This window comes from Acromyrmex echinatior, chromosome 9, assembly GCF_024713525.1.
Source record: "Acromyrmex echinatior isolate Ae372 chromosome 9, ASM2471352v2, whole genome shotgun sequence".
In the NCBI taxonomy this organism is placed as follows: Eukaryota; Metazoa; Arthropoda; class Insecta; order Hymenoptera; family Formicidae; genus Acromyrmex; species Acromyrmex echinatior.
In genome coordinates this window covers 7,339,151-7,359,394 of record NC_141860.1, presented here as the reverse complement: position 1 = coordinate 7,359,394, position 20,244 = coordinate 7,339,151, and the positions used below count along the sequence as shown (strand labels likewise).

At 30.5% G+C, this 20,244-nt stretch overlaps 2 protein-coding genes and 1 long non-coding RNA gene across 3 annotated transcripts; 1 reads left to right on the top strand and 2 right to left on the bottom strand.

Annotated features, from left to right (window-relative positions):
- Positions 1 to 5,491: 5,491 nt before the first annotated feature.
- On the bottom strand, positions 5,492 to 10,319 carry LOC147908549 (uncharacterized). The gene is made up of 3 exons (XR_015546132.1): positions 10,198 to 10,319; positions 8,460 to 9,005; positions 5,492 to 8,377 (listed from the first exon to the last, which is right to left on the bottom strand). It is a non-coding gene; the product is annotated as an uncharacterized LOC147908549 (long non-coding RNA).
- LOC105147210 (uncharacterized) lies at positions 9,497 to 12,755 on the top strand. Its single transcript, XM_011058076.2, has 3 exons — positions 9,497 to 9,661; positions 10,313 to 10,498; positions 11,254 to 12,755. Exons 1-3 carry the CDS (start codon positions 9,604 to 9,606, stop codon positions 11,469 to 11,471), a joined length of 462 nt encoding a protein of 153 aa, XP_011056378.1. The 5' UTR covers positions 9,497 to 9,603; the 3' UTR covers positions 11,472 to 12,755.
- A 2,886-nt stretch (positions 12,756 to 15,641) lies between these two features.
- On the bottom strand, positions 15,642 to 20,231 carry LOC147908548 (TD and POZ domain-containing protein 3-like). Its single transcript, XM_087409274.1, has 3 exons — positions 18,907 to 20,231; positions 18,683 to 18,810; positions 15,642 to 17,765 (listed from the first exon to the last, which is right to left on the bottom strand). Exons 2-3 carry the CDS (start codon positions 18,695 to 18,697, stop codon positions 16,707 to 16,709), a joined length of 1,074 nt encoding a protein of 357 aa, XP_087265400.1. The 5' UTR covers positions 18,698 to 18,810; positions 18,907 to 20,231; the 3' UTR covers positions 15,642 to 16,706.
- Positions 20,232 to 20,244: the final 13 nt, after the last annotated feature.

The window sequence follows — 20,244 nt, the reverse complement described above, 5'->3', positions numbered from 1 at the left end:
ATTATAATGATTGAAACGGTAATTATTACATTTTTATTTCGATTTTAATTACATTTTTAACGGTATTAATTACATTTTTAATTTCATTTTAGAATTTGTATCACAATTAGATAAAGTTCTAATAATTTTATATACCATATAATTTGAAAAATGTGTGAAAGTACACGCAGTATGAAATAAATACATATTAAACTATATATACGTATATCAAAATATAGCACACAATATTATGAATAGAATTATGTCTTGAAATCTGATATGAATTATAAATTGCCTAAAGTGAATTTTAGCAGAAGAGCATTTACTTAATATTGGTTAACTGCTTATAACAATCAACCAAACTCATCAAGATCTCACGGCCACCTGACCCTTCTGCCGATAAGTCAGACGAGCCGAGGTGCCTAAGTGCTAACTAACTAATAGTCATGGCTTGGCCTGTTGTCAGAAGTACAACGGGGGTTGAACGATCGCGCGAGTCAAGACGATACATCAATTACCTGGCCTCGCCGCTCGTTACTTTATTAACCATTGGCTACTGTGTTCCTCATGACAAAAACGCAAAAAATAAAATCAGAATCGCACTGATAAGGCTTATAAAAAGCAGAAAATGATGCTTCCATCAATATTCTTTGAACTTGAATTTTCTGAAAAATTTAGAGTAACTCAACGCTGCAAAATCACCGCATCACTCTTATACGCTTCGATTAACGAACAAAAACATTATTCATGGGAGCCTAGATCCTTTTTTCTCTTTCTTCTTTTTCTCTTTCTTTTTCTTTCTTTCTCTCTTTCTCTGTCTCTCTCTTTCTCTGAAGAACATATTTTACGTACATCGTGGGCTTTGTATTGTATCTTCGAAGACTTGAGTGAGGTAGTTTCAAAAGCGTAACATTTCCTAACAAAAGGGTACATTCTAGAATTAGCCGAAAGCTATCTAATGTTTTTAAAATTATTATTTTTTAAGTTTTTAAAAATATTTAATAAAAAATGAAAATTAAATAAATAAATTGCTTTATTTCTTTCTTTTTATATTCTTTAGTTTATTATCAACAATTTTATTGCTCATTTATTACAACAATAATTTAAAAAACATAATCTTTCAGAAAATAAGTTTAAATATTTGAAATCATTAAAATTTGATAATATTTTGAAACACAATTTTAATATAATTAATTGTAGAGAAATAAATATATGTTTTTTTTTTCTTTATGCTTCTATTCTTTTTTGCAAGCATTTAAAGAAAATTCTTTTTCTTCTTTTTTAAATCTTAAATTGCGCTGCAAATGATGTATCATTTTATTTATTTTACTAAATATTATTTTATTAAATATGTATACACGCACTTTTGTTCAAGGATTTCAGTATTGCTTTACTTTATCTTGCATAAATGATACGATAGTGTAAGATGATATATCACGATCTCGCAGATCGTTTAGATTCAAATCACAATGAAGCGTGTCTTGAACGCCAGAGGGTTAGCTGCTTCGTTGCGCGATCGATCGATGTAAGTAGCGCGATTTAATCGGCCCGCCGGGGGTTTCGCGATGGAATTTTCCAAAATTCGAGAGAGAGAGAGAGAGAGAGAGAGCGGCTGAATGCCCGATGGGAATTGCAAATTCCCCGACAACCACTTCGGTTCCGTTACGAGCGGGCGTTTCCGCTCGCCTCCGTCCTCTGTAAGCTTCGCTTCGTACGTGTGCCACCCTCGTTTTACTGTATACACGTAGCTCGGTACGAGAGATAGAATAAAGCTCATGGCACACACAAAAGATATCTCATTGCACGCAGTTGCAAGTTGCAGCGCGTACTATCTTGCATAGTCCAGAAGTGTGCTAGCTTTATGTTTGAAGTTATTTGGATTATTGTGTGTACGATAATAATCTAAAATCGTTTTGTAGAAGACAGTCAGATAAAGAAGATCTGTTCGCGTTCCTCGCACTCTTTGTACTCAGCATCTTCGCTTTCTCTCTCTCTTTTCAATGCCCAAATATATTTATTACTTTAAGTGCAAAAATTTTGGAGGATTTCAAGCAACGATTTAATGATTGCAACATTTCAGATATCTTAAACTAGAAAGAGATATCTAAAAATCTCTTTTATTTATTGTAAAAGGAATAGCGTGCACGCAACATTAGTTGCGAATAATACTCAATAAATTAAGTAATCACTATTTATGTAAAATTTTTGTAATATGTTTAGGTTAAACCAAATTATTATTTAAATTAAGAATAAATTTTTACAATAAATAAAAGATGAATTTCTTCAATTAGAAATCATCAAAAATAGCTGCATCTAAATAATATATATATCATAATTCTTGATAAAACTTGATTAAAATAAAATTGTGATCTTTGAAAAGAGAGGAATTCTCGAATAAATCTGAATTGCTCACAATTTTTAATTAAAAACGAGACTTACTGAAATACATTTAAATTTACTGAAAAAAATTATTATAAAACTAATCTTTTAACAATCAAAAAAAAGTATAATTGTTTATACCACCACGTTCAAATGTGTGAGCAAATCTAAATCCCAGCTTTCTTTTCCAATGGAATAGCATTGGAAGATTTTTAAGAATACAAGTATTTATCGAAGAGATGATACGAAAAAATTGCTTATTTATCATATTTTCGAGATTAGATATTATAAAGAAAATTTGGAAACATGTCTAACAGAAATGATCAATAAAAATTCTTTACAACACTACATATTTCAGAAAAATTTTTCTTGGTTGGTCGATCGATCCAAAAAATATTTGTAGAAAAGCATAGAGAATATAGAAATATCACAATATGAGAAATATCACAACGATCTATAGCATGAAAACAAGACATTATAAAAATGTGACTGCTACTCACGTGGCTGCATAAAAATTCTCGAATTCTCCACCACTTTACTCGATACTCTTTCGTGTTATATTAACAATCCTTTATTTGTTAATGGATGCTTGAAATAACACAGTTAATCACTAAACATCTTAAATTAACTAAACATCTTATTAATAAAACTAAACTCGGAACATCACAATGGAAACAGGAACAGAGAGCGTGTCTCGAAGCTAAAGTGTCGCTGCACTAGTGTTGGAGGGACACTATAGAGCTAGATTATCTTCTACTAAAAATCACCATATTTACTAGTTTCACAAAAATCACTGCTCATTTTCGAACAGCCCATAGGTCGGTATTCAGAGAGAGCTTCTTATTTTTAACTTATGCTTAACCCTGAAATCCTAAAATTCAACCAATAGACTGCCAGTCTTAATTGATTCTAACTGAAATCTGTAGATATTTCATGGGATGAATTTTAGGATTTTATGATTAAGACCGAAGCATGAACCAGTTTAACTGTTGTAAAGATGCTAATACGACTCTGATTGATTTATGACGTTTTAAAACTGTACTTAAAATGGTCTTAAATGTAAGAACCAACGATGAATACTAACCTTACAATTTAATACTAACTTTTTTTTTAGTATTAGAAGTTATTTAGTGCTTAATAAATAATTAATTACTACTTTCTAGTTCTATTAAATTTAAGAGAATACTCATTTATATTATATATATTTATATTTCATGGTTTTATCTAAAAAATAATTAACAAATTTTTTAAATACAATTAATAAAAGTAACAATTAATATTATAACAAATTGACATATTTTGCACAATGATATACATTTCATTACATTTTCAGGATACGTTTCTTTTTATTAACTGTAACAAAGCTATAAAAATTTATTAAAGTTTGTCAGACTTAATTATACATTTTGTCATTTTTCTCAGACACTTGACCGCAACAAAAGGATTCGTGCCCTTTTGCACCATGTGCGCCATGGGCTTAAAGAAGAACGGCAACGGAGCGCGCTCAGATAAGGGAATGGGTCGAACACCGCGGTTCTCTCCGTAGTGGCTACCCTATGAAATATTCAACGCGCCCACAGGCCAACGTCGTCATTGCTTTTGTAGGAACGCAACCATCGACGCCGCCGTCCCGTCGCGACGAGCCGGCGTCGTTGTCCGTCGGCAGGATGCGTTATTTTTCTTCATTTCCTCAGCTATCACGCTCTCGTCTATCCACACGTTCGTGCTTAGCTCGAAATCTAGGTGCCGATAGCACAGATACATAAACTGTCGCGTTTGCGGCGTACGTTTGCAACTTTCATCCTCTTTCTACATTCGAATAGCCGTTACATAACAAAAAAAGTGCAACTCTTGTGCCTTTGACGAATTTACACGAGAACGTCGTGTCTTTGTATGTGTTTCTAAAATTTATCAGTGAAAGATTGATGACTTTTTGTCCCCGGTACTTTGAAACTTTCAAATGGGCAGGTAAAACCATTGGTAAAAAAATGAGCAAGTAAATTGTGTAGTCAACTTAATCTTTATTTATGTAGAAAACAGGTTTAGTGAAATAATATTAGCTTATAAAGAATTGAGATAATTTATATAGGTTTTGTAAAACTTTAGATACAAAAAGCATTTGCAGGAAATTGTTAATAATTTGAGAATTTATGAGTTAGACATAAATTATTGATATAATAATAAACACGTCAATTATTTATTACTATTATTGTTGCTATTAAAATAATTTAATATTTTAAATCATTTTAAAGTATTAAAATTACCAAAATTGATATATTACCAATTAAATATAACTTTATCTTCTTAATTTAATTTCCCAAATGTTTTAGAATTAAAAACAAAATATTGACAGTATACTGAATGCTCTGCATGCCACTCTTATTTGTCCAAGACACCCAATAACAACGCTGAAAAGCCGCTTTGCGTTGCGAATTAATTCGCCAAATCGGAAAAATGCACATTTTCCGGTGAAGCGAACGGACAAGGACTCTTGCCTGGGCACAAAGTAATTTTTTTTTGCTCTTAAATCGATAGAAGTTGTATGCACTCCAGACGTCTGAGCACTCTGTCGCCAATCTGACATCGTTTTAATGAGACTGTGACTAAGCGAGAGAGAGAGAGAGAGAGAGAGAGGAAAGAACGGAGGGCGAGAAAAGAGAAAAGAGAACGGCGATAAGGAAGCATTATGGAAGCACGACGAGTTGGGCCGAATTAGCGGCGAGCTAATGACAAAAAGTCGAATTAAAATAACAATTGCGCCAGGACGAGAGGACGACGCGAGGGGATTTAAATCCCTTCAGCCTCCTATCCCTCCAATTCTCCTCCTCCGGGCGGGCATTCCCTTTTTCACTGGAATATTTTGAAATTGCAAATTTGCGTCGCGTTCTGTCTCTCTTTCTCCTTCTCTCCTCCAACTCTCATCCTCTCTCTTTGTCTCGCGAATTTAAATAAAATACGCACCCCATCGATTTGCAGCTTTCCTGGCGGGTGGCGGGAGCGGGAATGCATGCGGGGGCTCCTCTTTATCGTTTTCCGATCGCATCGTATTTGGCGGAACGCGACAACGCGGATCGATGTGTTTCTCACGTAAATGCAAACGTCACGATAATATTCGCATCATATTCATTTGCAGATAAGTGGATGCTGCGTGGACGGACGACGAAGTTCTAATGGTGAATCGAGTCGCTGGAAATAATTAAACTACGCGGTTTTTAAATTTATTCATTTGAGCATAAAACAAATTTAATGTAAAAGTTCGACGATGTGTGATAAACATGAAAATATATTTGCTTGGCATTATATTCTGTCTTACCTTTTATTTTAAGGAAATATCTAGGAAACGATATTTTTTCTTATACGTATTTCTTATCGTGACTTGCCATCTAATTTACTCTCTAAAGCTCGTTTTTTCATTAAACTTGTGCTTAGGTTTAACCTGTGATGTGTTTTATTTATTTAATGGGCTTCATCTATAATGATATCGTAGATTATTTATGTGAAATTAAGCTTAACTACAAGTTAAAATCAGATAATGGAAAATAAGGTCTAAATTTCTTGGAGTGAAATCTCACTTCAAGAGAAAATGTTGCTTCTATTGAAAAAGAGTGAAAACATTTGCATCCTTTAATAAGAGTAGCAGATTTTCACTTTTTTGGGAAATGAGATTTCAATCTCTTAATGTAAGATTATTCCAAAAAAAAAAAAGAGTGAATCTCATTCCAAAAGAATGAAGTCTCCCCCTAAAAAAAAAAAAAAGAGTGAAAATCTATCACTCTTTTTCAAGAGTGCAAATATTTTCACTCTTTCTCAATAGTGGCAGTATTTTCATTCTTTTGTAGTGAGATTTCACACTCTAAAAAATTTAAGGAGTACCTTATCATATTATCTAATTTTTTTCTTCTCCACCTCGATTGTAATAAAAATACAACGATCGAATGCACTCGTGCAAATCGGGACGAGGGGCTGTTAAGATACGTACACGAGGTAAAGCCGATACTTGTCGGCATCTGACGCAGCGGCGTGTATCGCGGTGTGCGTTGCTCGATACAATATTATCCACGAAAACACTTGACTGCGAAACTTCCAGGGAGAATAGCAGCTGGTGCGGCAGTTTGCCGCGGAAAAGAACTTAACACAGCCCGCTCTAGACACGTTTTTTCCATATCACGAGAGAAGGCACGCTCCAAAACCATTCGGAATGCGAATATAAGATGCGATGTGTTATCGAGCTTCGCCTTTACTTCGCCAATTTCCCGTTGCATACACAGTGTAGTCATTTTGCGAAAATGTTTTCTTCGTTGTATCTTTGTCGTTGATGGAAGAGAGCGCTGGCTCTTTATTAATTATTTTGAATACGGTAATATATCCATTATATGCTATAATGCTGTTTAATATTATATTGATATTAATATCATATTTGTACCAGAGTAATGTCTATTATTGCAGAGTATCTATATTCTTTCTTTAATAATTATCGTTTTATCATAAAATTCAAAGAGCTTAAAATTAATAACGTTACATCAAACTTTTACAATAAAATGAAGTATTAAAATAATTAATATATCGTACAATAAATTATCTTTAAAATATATATATATATAATGTAATAATATTAACATTTTACGATAACAATTTTAATATAAAAATACTATTTTACAAATAATAATATTTTACAATAAAAATACTATTTTACAATAAAATAATAACTATTAATATAATGTACATAGTCTAATAATTAGCCTAACAAAATTAATATTATTAATATTAGTGTTATTATATTATTTCCAAATCTCTGCTTGAATTGCGAGTCTTTCCTTCTAGGACTTAGAATGTTAGAAATCTAAGACTATTGAAATGATCATAGACTATTGAAATGATCATTGCTTAATCGATCTGAATAACGTTCAAATATGTTCGCGTTGATGACGAAATCAATACGTGGGCGATTATCGGAAACAACTAAAGCTTTCTATATATCGCGGAAGGCTCGCACGTTATCAGACTTATTGAATTCCGGGCCGTCTTTGTAAGCTCGTCCGGAGACGTTAGATGGGATAAATGCGGTGGCGGCTGTCAGAAAAGTCAGAATACCCCGGGGATGGTGTGCACAGTTCAGAAGAAGTGGCGAGGAGGATGGAGGAGAAACCGAGAATGATGAGGGGATGGAGAACCGGCAAGATCTAGAAGATGGAAGAAGAGATGAGAGAGACAAGAATGAAGGGGTGAGAAGAAGTGAGAGTTTTGCGGTATGAACGGACAAGCTAGTCGGTAGGATGAAAGGATGAAGGAAGGGGAAGAGCAGGGAGGATGGATCGCTGGTGCCAGGATTAGAGGCGTCTCCATAGATCATAGAGGATACGTTTTGAATAATTTACCCGGGCTATCTGTTTCGCTTGGTAAAGTGAGGGGCGCCAAAGACGATGTCAAGGTTGCGATGAGATTGAGTTTACTTCCAATCACGGGAAAATTGCGATCAACGACTCGGAACGCATCTTTTCGCGATAGGGGTGGTGCAGATTGACAGCGAGATTGAGAAGAAATTATCTGTGGAGTTTTCTATGTGATTAAAGATATCGGGACTTACAGAAAATACGACTTTGAGGGCGTTACATAATCTTGATACGAAGCAGGAAAATCAATTTGTCGAGAATTACTCTAGTATTATCCCAAAGATATAATCTATTGTATTTTTATGAATAACAATATAAAAAATTAAAATATAAACAAATAAAATTTTTTTAATGTAAATGTGTTGAGATTTCCTGAATACTTTATTTTTTGTTTCAATATTTATTAAAATGTATTTATAAAATTAAATTTATGAATATGCATTTATATTATTATTTATTATAAATATTGAAATTTTTGTGACCAAGAATATATTACAATTTTTTACAGACATTTACTTCCACTTTGTAAATCTTTTGAAAATTCAATATTAGACACACATATACATACAGATTCACGTTCATAGTTAAAAAAATTATTTACATACTTTGTCCTTTTAGGATAATTTTACCTAAAAACGAAAAAGTGCTGTTTCAAAAATTCAGAATATGTTATTTTATATTGAAAAATGTAGTTTTTGCGTAGCAGCGTACCTCTTTTAAAATTATTATATATATTTTTATCTCATGTAAAATTCTCCCAGAATGGTTAAAAAATTTAAATGTTTTTTTTTTCTTTATATTCATATATCTCTTTTATTAGACATCGGATTCATATTCATTCAAGCTGTTATTAGCATGACACCTCGCAAATTAAACGCGAACACAAACTGAAACTTAAGATCGATGCGAGGCAGATGAGAGACGCAGAGATAAGACTTTTAGAGCGCTCTCTCGAGACAACGATTTTTGTTTACAATTTTACAGCGCTCTGTAATGATATCGTACACATCTTTTGTCCGCTCTTATTGTCGTTTCTGTATTCTCGTCAGAGGGAGAAAGCTCAAGAATAAATATGAGCAATGGTTCCCCGGCCTCCATCTGAAGAAACTGCGAAGCTCTTGGCGCTCTTATCTTAATTCGAAAACTTTAGCGAATAACGTCACTGGCTTCTGTTTAATGAGCTTCGTTAGTTGTGATCTTCCATAAAATATATCCCTTTCATACCGCATTTCCTTTTTAATAATAAAGACAATTTTCCTGTAAAGTAAATAAAAGATGATTTTCCTACACACAATTGCATTATAATCAATTATTAATATGTATATTCAATATCGAGATTGATTATATTTTCTAAGGAACTAAGTTAAGTCAAAATGACTTTATTTCGAAATTCAAAATGATGATTTTTTTTGTTACAAAATTTGACTGTTTATTGACTTAAGAGAAAATTAAGTTAAGAATCAAAATAAAGTCATTTTGATTTTTTTGTTGACTTTTAATTGTGTGTTCCTTAGGAGAGACCAAATTATTTGTGCAAGACCAAGAATTGGAAGTCGTAAATCTCGTATATTAATTGGAGTTAAATTTCTCCTATTAAAAGCTGCTTGAAATTTTGAGGATTACGCCAAAAGGGCACTGCTAATTATGTCACGCCCAAGGTCTCCGCGTGTCACGATCCGCCGTTGACAGAAGGAGGCCAAAGGGGGGGAGATTATAAGATCCGAGGGAGAGGGGATCTTTGGCTTACTTCACAGCAGTTACGCCCAATGAATGACGTCAGGTGCGTACGTGCAGTACGGTGGAACACGCGCGTTATTCATTCGCTCCGAAAAGAAACCGACAGAGCGACGTAACGATGATGCGCAACGATATCACGATTGTGTTGTGCGTGTTGTTGTTGTTCGTCACAACAGGTGAGACTTTCCAAGCGAAGATCCAAGAAAGTAAACCGAAAGAAAAATGTGTCTAAAAGTATCTTGATGAATCCACCTGCGATCGCCATTTTGATATCAAATCTGTGTTTCTTTGTATTGTTTACGGATGGGCGTGAAAATTTTTCAACGACTGAATGAGGGATTTTCAATTATTTTAATCAGCTTTAACCGATTTGTCTGAGAATACTCAAATGTCATAGTTTTTAGAAAATATAATTAAAAAAAATACATGAAGAGGGATATGAATAAATATAAAAATATATTTATATTTTTTTCCTGAGGAATATATTTTATTGTAATTATTGTTAAAAGATACGAAATAATAACAAAGCAAATTTAATATTTCTCTGCAAACTGTAGAAAAGAGATTAACACTGATAATATAAAAATATTTTTTGTATATTAATAATTTCTAGGTTAGGAATACAAGTCTATTTCTCCAGTTATAATACTCAATTACTCCAGTTATAATACTCAATTACTCCAGTTATAATACTTCAAATACGACTACTTACTGCGATCTAATTCTTTAGATTAGTCATCGGGATTCTGTTTTAATTGTCCTAATTAAATACGTCAGGCCAACTCGAATATGTAATTAATGCTGTCATGTTATTTTGGAATGTGCAGGTACTAAAGCGATACGCTGTTACCAGTGCAGCTCCGACACTGATCCAGACAAGGAGGACCTTTGCGGGGCCTACACAAAATTTGACAAAGAGAGGAATGTACCTATCGAATGTAACAGCGAGGAATCACATATGCCTGGTACATTTTGTGTCAAATATACTGAGCAAAGTCCACGCGGTTTCATTTGTAAGTATATTTATTGAAATAATATTTAGTATTATGTATCTATAAGTAAGCAATATCTAAAAAGAATATTATAGTTAACATGATTTATTCTTATTTTCAATAACGAAAATATAATTAAAATTATTTGTTTTAATTAATTGTATCATTTAGTTGTATTTATCATTGTTGATGCATCCAAAATATTCCAATTTTTAATATGTCTATTTACATACAATTTTATTTATTTTATTTAATGAACAGTTTTTTTATAATTAAATAAAGATACGATTTATCTTTTGTGATTACATTGTATTTTCGAAGATATTAAATTAACTATAATAAATCAAGTTCTTCAAAATTTGTGCTACCTAAAGAAGTTTGTAATAGAAAAAAAATTAAAATGTTTAGAATTATAAAAGTATTTCTTTATACAATTTATACAGAAATTTTGTACTAAATAACTTTATACATGCTATATTTAATAAAAGCGCCACTACATAATGATGAAAATGATTATCTTATTTATAAATAATAGGTTGATATATTATATTTAATATTCACAAATTCATTTCATTTTCATGATATATCGGATTGAGAGAAATCTCATGTTAGGAATATAGCTTTTAATCTAATCTTGTATGATAAAATTATGCAAAAAATGCGCTTTATAAAGTCATCGAATGTATTAACTGATATGCATATATGCGTATTTACAGCATCGAATTCCGGATTGTACGAGAAGTACGTAATTAATTAATTAATCTTCAATATTTTAGGGGACGGTAGATGGCGACAGGTAATTCGACGTTGCGGTTCTATCTCCAGTACCGGGGTCACGGGGGTCTGTAATTGGGGTGTTCATGAGAACGGTGTATACTGGCAAGAATGTTTCTGCTCTGAGGATGCCTGCAACGCAGCATCCAATTTGATGTCTCTTACCACGCTGTTCCTCACGGCATGCTGTGCCATCGTTACGCTATCTTGTTTCAAGTGAAAAAAAGTTTACTAATTTTTTAAGTTTCCGAAATATGAAAACGGTAAGATAAATATTGGACCAAAAAGGATCAATATTTTTTTGCTTTTTTTGTTGTAAGAAACGAAAAGCTTAGATTACAGTTAACATGCGCGCATAAAGAATGGCACAGATGTTTTTTTTTAAGGAATTTTGGAGTTAGTTTTTTTTCATAGCAAAGTTTTAATTGGATATCATAAATATTTTCCATGTTTCTGTTTAGTGTTCAAAATTTATTAAAATAATTAAAAAGTGAAAAAACATGCTATGCATATATTTTTAAAAAATTTTGTTCTGTAGAATTTGTAATATTAAATACACAATTTTTTTATATAGATAATCGTTGAACTATCGTTAGAAAAAAATCAACTCCGAAATTGCCAAAGAATATACTCTGGTTCTAGTTTAAGGAGCCAGCTTGTAAATACATTAAATTTAATCTGTCCATATGCTGTACGTTAAAAGCAGACCTCCGAAGCAGAATTCTCATTTATGTAAATAGTCTAACAGTAAGATATATGTATATCTATCTATCCGTCCATTTAGCATTACTAAGAAATGAATTATTATTCTGAAATTCCAAATAAGCTATATATAAAACAATTATATAATTATCTAAATTTAATTTTAAAAAGGACTAATTAGAAGCTAATTAAGTTTTAAGATGATGGATCTGTTATTACATTTTGAGATAGAAATAAGTTTAAAATATTCAGGACAATAATGAGATAAACCTATTGTTTTAATATCTGATTGTCTCAATCAGATGACATATATTTATTTTCGAAATTAAAAAATGTTTTAAATTTTATTAAAATAAATTTTATTATAAAAGTGCCTTTTTGTAAAAAGTAGTGTTCAATCACTTTCGGTAATCTATTTAGAATAGGACATCAATTATATAAAATACTGACTTTAAAACAACGACAAATCGCATGTATTTTACATTAGTATTATAGAAAATTATTTTATAAATTAAAATCTTTGAAGAATCTATAATTTCAATTGAAATTGAAAATTTCAATGTTGTGATTTTCGACTGTGCGACTTAATAATTTCTGTTAGGTAAATAAAGAATCTCATGCACCTTTTTTAATATGTCATCGCCTAAAAACTTGCGATATCGCAGCCTTTTGTAGTTTTAAAATATTTTATATTTTTCTATGTATATGCATGTATTATGTGTGATTAAAAAAAACAGATTTATTGTTTAATTGTATACAATTTTATTATATATAAATAAATAAAAAAGAAACACATAAATAATTCTACATATTAAGTTAACACATATATTTTTACAATAAAACTTTCATTAGATAAGATTGAAATAAATGAAAAAAAATATCCTCAATATTTAAAATGTATTTAGTTAATAAGAAAACTTAGGCCTACATTTTTGCAACTTTAAACGCGTTGCTTGGAACTTTACGTTTCATTTCATTCTTTTTTCCCTCTCGCAGATTCTTTTCGCAGCTTTTTGTGCGATCGTGAATCTTTGAGAAGCCATTAGATGTGCTCGTCTACGTCGCAACATTGCGGTAACATTAACGGAGCAAAAAAACGCGGTGAAAATGAAACCTACTTTTGTCTCTCGACTTGACTGGCTTTTTGCGACGGTCCTAAGGAGAAAGCACGCCTCGCAAGCTGGGAGATTAATGTTTTCCGCGGCAGCGCTGATCGCATCTGCGCGAAATTCTCATTTGCTAACTGTTTACGCCTGCTTAAGTACAACTTACGCTATTTCAGCCGCGTTTAATGTCATGACTGATTAAACTGTCCTTTCTTATCTAAATTTATGGCGCATGCTTATCTGATGCTTATATTTTTATACGCTTTTATCTTATTTAACTTACAGTCTTATAATTAATGATTTTTGAAGAATATTTTTCTTAAAAAAAATCAGAGTATGTTCAAAAATTCAAATATTTTCGAAATTAAAGAAATTAAGTGATTAATTACTGTATATTACATGCAAAATTATATTTCCTTAATCAGACGAATGAAAATTAATTTATTTTTATAATATAAATTAATAAGTTTGAAAAGTATAAATTAAAATTTGTTAGACTTTTGCTAATTTGCATAAACTATTATTTTTGTAAATCATATTTAATTCTCCCTTACTTTATATCTCTCAGTAAAACTAACAGTAACATAACATCACTGTAGTATAACACAAGTATTACATAATAGTTACATTGAGTGTGAAATTATAACATTGATGTTATGTTACTGTTAGTTGATGTTTATTGGGCTATGATTGTTAAAAGAAAGTGAAATATTTGACATAACAGCATGAAGATTAAATTTTCTCGTTCAAAAAGATGATTAATGATATGTATAATATCTATAAATAAGATGTTTCTTTTCGTGATATTTAAACAAAGCACATCGAGGACACGCCGTACATTATCCATCATGTCACCGACACACCCGTTAAACAAGCATTGTGTGTAAATAAATGGTTCTCGAACTGAATTTTTGCGAGAAAGGATTGTACCCGCTTAAATCCTCAGGCTCAATGCGGATGCGACCTACTTCCGGTATCAAGCATGAGCCTGAGGACACCCTTCTGAACGTATATACGCTACCCTGTAATGCCGGAAATTCGTCGGTTGCGAGTTAATTACGTCACGCGAGACTATTAATGCCTCAACAGATCCGACGTATGCGTTGTATGTACAACAATGGTCTCGGCTATTTAGGCCCTTCTCGTACATTACGTCACCACGTGCCAACCCTCGTTACTCGAGGCGTCGTACGATAATTAAGCTCGTTGCTGCCGGAGCGTTAAAGCAGCAACAGCAACATAGCTGGTGGTTAATAATATTTTGGAAAGGTCTTTATCACGCACCGATCCTTTTCCACTCCTAATATAACACCGGAAGGTTTCCATAGAGATTTACACCGAAGAGCGATGTTTGCCTTCCAGGATGTACTTAGATTGTATCGGGTGTCTCGTAGTTGTCAGATATTAAAATTATTGACTGTTAATATTTCAGACGAAAATTGTTGTAAGACAAATGATGAAATGATTCTTTTATAAATGAAATTTTAAGTGTAATTATTAATATTTTCCAAGTTGATATTGAATAGATCCTGTTACAGAATTTATATATATATATATATATATATATATATATATATATATATATATATTTTCTAAGATAATTTATATCAAAAATAAAAAAATAGTAAATAAAAGTATTTCTTAATAATGCAGAATTTCTTGATTGAATATGAATAATAATTTTTAAGTTAGGATTAATAATTTTACAGCAGAACAAAATTAAATTTAAAATATTTTCTCAAAAAAATTTGAATTCCTCTGTATTAGAGACGCAAAATATTGCGAGTTTCGTGGAGAAGTGCTGTATATTAGTGATCTTCACGATCGAACGCTTTATTTTCCACAGTACAGGGTGGCTCAATGGCTTCTAGTTGTTATTACATCAGGGCATGCTTAATTAGTCGTCACAAGGGTGGAAAGGCATGGAAACCGCTTCTCTAACGACCCTTCTTATTTTCATAACGCGTGAAGTTAGCTCCCCAACTTTACAAAAAATTAACTTTCTATGGCTCGTGCTTATCGTTTGCACATTTCAAATTTTCGCGTTTCCACACTTCGGGCTGTATCGATTCTTATATTCAAGACTGTCTAAGTATGGTCTTAAGATGTCACGAATCAATTAGAGAACCGTATTAGCATCAATCTTAAAATAACAATGGATTATGAAGACCGGCCTTCTAGTAAAAAATTATTCAAAAACAATTATTTTAAGTGACCAACTTCACACTAGCCCTCCCAACTAATAACACATTAGACATAACAATATCAAAAAGTTTCAATCGATAAATTTTCGTTTGCACATTTCGAACAGATCGATTTTATATATATATATATATATACCTTTAATCAAAGTTTTTTAATTAAAAAATATTAATAATTAAAATTTCGAGAACGGTTGACTTCAGTATAAGTTCAAATCGTAGTTGCTATAAAAACGGCATTAATCGATAAATTAATAGATAGATTTTTATTTGCACGTTTCAAAACAAGTCGATTTTTTGTTTGCACACTTTTAGTTAAAATATTTATTAATAATTAAAATCTTATACGAAGAAAGAAATAAAATTTAAAAAAAATCTTAATTAAATTTGCATTGCACAATTTATTTTATAACCAAATACAATCAATTTAACGAAACATGCTAGTACAAATAACAGAACATTTTCAAGTATAAAATGTAATTTCTACATAAGTAAACTCTTACATTTTGTCAAAAATAGATATCAATATTGATCACAAGCATATGTGAACAATGCAGCCAATGAAGCTAAAAATTTCAAGATGTAAGCTCTATCAATTCTTATGAGAATTCTTCATTGAGAACAAATTAACATTTGCAAATTTATATTAACTTCTTACTGTAGTATTAAACTTCTATGTTGTTACGTAACGTTTGATTTTTTATTTTAAAAATCTTGGTCACTTAAATTATTTTGAGATCATTGTTAGATTAACAAATTTTTTGTCATCATAGACAATCGGATAATATACTTTGTATTAAATCTGTCTGGATGTCTTCATATATAATTTGCTCATATGCTCCTGAATTAAAAATCGAGATAAACGAACGGGAAGAGAAATACACGAATAATGAAATATATAAATTAATTTACTTTTTTATCTTAAATAACAAAATATTGAATTATAAATTCGAATTCGTTTTAATTAATTGCAATTTTAATTTTGCTGATGCCCAAATTAATCAATATAAAAAAAAATATGCTTGTGATAAATATTGAAATGCAAGTTTTAAATTTATTGAAGTAATTTCGCTATCACGTTAACATTATTTAAAAAAAATAGTTACAGTAAAAATTTTGATACTATAATATATACTCAGGATGATCTAAAAAACAAGCGGAAACTTTTAATTATATAGATAAAATATTAACAAAAAATAAATAAAATCTTTATAATTAACATAAATATTCTTTTAATTTTTATTTTTTCTTTTTAGATCAACCTGAGAAAACTATAACTAAACATTAAATATAATTCATAATAGTTTTAATCGTATATGTAAATTTAAATTACAAATCATTTTTAATTTATATCAAAATACTTATTGTAGATATAGATTCTTATACATATAAAAATTAAAAATTATGAAGTATTCGTGGAAAAGAAAAATAATTTTTTATCACTTTTTATAACGATTCTATCATCTTGTTTGAATATTCTTTTGGTAGATTTTGAAATTCTTTAGTATCCATAATTTCTGTTATATTAAATTTAATAAAAGCTGTTGAATGTATTTCTAAAAATTTTGCATTAGTTGAAAACGCAAGCTGCACAAGTTCTACAGCATTTTGTATCGTAATATAATGAAGCAAATAATGTTCACATGTTAATTTTAAAGCTACCACATCATATCTATGGGCTATTATTAACAATTTTTTAAGCATGTCATAATCACGTAATTCTACTGAACTTGTTTTAATATATATTAACATCATTTTAAAAGCTTGTAATTCATAATTCTTTAATTCATTCGTCATATCTTTTTCTTTCTTGTCTTGTGTAAAACAGATTTTCTTAAAGTAATTACTATTGGTGGCATACAATAATTTTTTTGATATAACATACTGTTCTTTTCCAATTATGAATGTGATTGATTTCTCATTGGTAGATTGAATCTCGTCAAGTGTTGAGTCTTGAAGATATCTCACATCTTTTGAAAATACTGCTGAGGGTGGCAGTAATTTCATTTGTATAGTATCACTTACCAAATTACGAAAAATGTCGAACTTGCAATGTACTAAAAGCGATGTATTAGTAATACCAGTCTTAAATTCTAATCTAGGGAGTTCAATTAACAATGTCTTATTCGATATACGACCCATAATCGACTTTGATGATAAAACTGTATGAAGCGGATATTTTATAGTAGTAACACATGAACCATGAAATGCTTTATTGGTAAGAATATAAAATCTTACTGTATTTGAAAACTGATCAATTCTATGTGAAACATTTACTTCAATTGTGTATTGACCGCTTTCTGAAAATGATGGAGAAAAAAACGTATCATATATCTTACAAAGATGCATAAATTGCTCAATTTTCCATGTGTGATCTAATGTAGTGGACTTGATCTGTGTTTCAGAATAGCTTTTAATATATGATGAAAAGTATGATGGTGATGCTGTCTGTTTCTTTTCTGGGATAATCTCAAAAGAATCCTCAACTTCTTCTTTGACAGGAACCTGAAAATAATTTATTTATGAATGATAAAAACGATTAAGATAAGAGTGTTCCAAAAATTTAATATGCCTCTCTATATGCATTTTTTAATAAAAAATAGATTGAAGTAAAAACAGAGTTCCAAAATTAAAATTTAATTTCATAAAATATAAAAATTTTTTAGATGCCCTATATCTAATATCTTTTTTTAAAGTATAAAAAATAACTATCATTAAATTTTATATAAAATAATATACATAAAAAACTTTAATGAGTAATCAAGCAATAAAAGAAAACTAGAACATTAAAAAATTTTGTCAAAATTCTGTACAAAAATTCAATAAAATAAATATTAGTAAATTGCTTTCTTGCATCTAAACATTGACTAATTTTTATTAAATTTCAAGAAATTTCCATTTTTATGTAATTTTATATAGCTTATATAAATTTTTAATTCATTATGCATTTTTTTAAATATGTTTTATGTGTCACTTCTTAAATGTTTTTTTGCATTACAGAACAAAATCATTAAGTTCTATCTGTAATTTTAACAAATAATATATTCATTTGAAATAGACTTTCTGTAATTACAATTTTTAATTGCATTCAAATTACACATATAGTAAAAATTAGATTTGATATATTTGGCTACACATATAAATTTTCTTTGTTATACACAGCTACGTTCAGAAATTTTACCCAGGTATCTAGGAAATTTTACCATATGTATCATTTTATCCTTGTTTAACATTCAGTGAGAAATGATACAGATAAAATGCAGGATGCATCGGATGAAATTTCTGAATACGACGAAAGTGTATAAATTACTTATTTTAGAAAATATTACGAATGTATTGATTCATTTATGCAAAATTTCATATGTTTTCTAACATTCCAATAATGGCCATTCAACAAAGTTGAGGAGAGAATAACAACTTACTTCTTTCCCTTCCATACTTGTTTGTCTTCTGTTAAAATATCTTGATCGGTTGAACCAAAAAATTTAAGTCGTTTTATGCTTCGCTGATACACTACACTGTCTAAATTTTCTCAACGAGTGAATGATGCCTAATCTCCAAAGAAAACTTTAATTCAACAAAATGCTTGGCAATACTGTACAAATGATAACTTTAGACACTGCATGTGGTAACTTTCTTTACTTACCTATATCAAATCAAGATTATCAACCAATATAAATATAACGTAACTTCGTTTATTTAATATGGCACCTGCCTTCTAATTTCCAAATCTTCCACCAATAATTCCAATATCAACTTTCAAACATTTTCAAGTCAAGTGCAGTTGTCCCATATATAAGTAACATGGCCGTACACAGCTGACAATGGAAAAAGCAGCTTTGTAATTGTTTTAAAATTCTTTAATACGATTGGTTCTTACAGATTTAAATATATAAATCAATCTTATTGAAGAATTTTACCGTTGCAAAACTACTTTCTCTGCTGAACGTATTCAAGCTTCTGCACACAGGATACAGCAACACTTGCCATGCGGCGGAAGTTAACGCGATAACCAATTATTCTGTGACTCTTATAGAAAAGTGATAAATTGATTGGCTATCATGCCAACTTTCGCCACGCAACAAATGTTCCCTGTACAGGAACTATAAAAAGCCTATTCTACAATGTGCTTTTTGTTTCCTGTGTCTTGCTTTTTCCCCTTTGCAACCGTTTTATCGACAATTGCGTTTCTTGCTATGTATTTCTTGTTTCTTTTGAAGTTCGTTAAAGCCTGTTCTACAATATGCTTTTCGTTTCCTATTTCTTGTCTTTTGTTATTTTTTACATCTTGTCTTTCTTATCCGGTGTTTTGTTTTATATCATCCGAGATAAAAGTTAACGAACTTCGAAAGAAACAAAAAATACGTAGCAAAAAATACAATTGTTGATAGAACGGTTGCAAAGGAGAAAAAAGCAAAAGGTAAAAAACAAGAAATAGGAAACAAAAAACACATTGTAGAATAGGCTTAACTTTCTTATCTCGGATGACATAAAACAAAAAACAGGATAAGAAGCAAAAAGACAAGATGTAAAAAATAGCAAAAAGCAAGAAACAAAAAACAAAAAGCACATTATAGAATAGCCTTAAGAATAGTAAGCTCATTCTGTATCAATATCATTGAGCTGAGTATTAAACAACTATATTGTTGATTATGTATAAACAATCTATAAAAGAAATTAGCAAAATTGCTTCACTCTTATTGATTGGTTTTATAGATTTAATAACTTTTAATTTGAATAGAAAAATCTAATTAGCAAATAATGTAAACGCTAGGATGTTGATTGTGCGATTCGGTGAGAAAAACAAGGGTAAAGAGAAGGCTGCGTTCAGCAGAAAAATAGTTTCGCAATCATTTTATGATTCGCAGATAGAATCGTTCCTCTAAATCTAAAAAAATAATCCAATCAGCGATTAAAAAACTTCCAACAGTTGCAAAATAAATGTTTTGCTGAACGCAATCATTGATGAAGATGTTAAACTAAA

Coding starts and splice junctions, on each gene's coding strand:
- LOC105147210 (XM_011058076.2), top strand. CDS start 9,604: ATGATGCGCAACGATATCACGATTGTGTTGTGCGTGTTGTTGTTGTTC. Junction 9,662..10,312: donor GTTGTTGTTCGTCACAACAG/GTGAGACTTTCC, acceptor TGGAATGTGCAG/GTACTAAAGCGATACGCTGT. Junction 10,499..11,253: donor AAGTCCACGCGGTTTCATTT/GTAAGTATATTT, acceptor TCAATATTTTAG/GGGACGGTAGATGGCGACAG.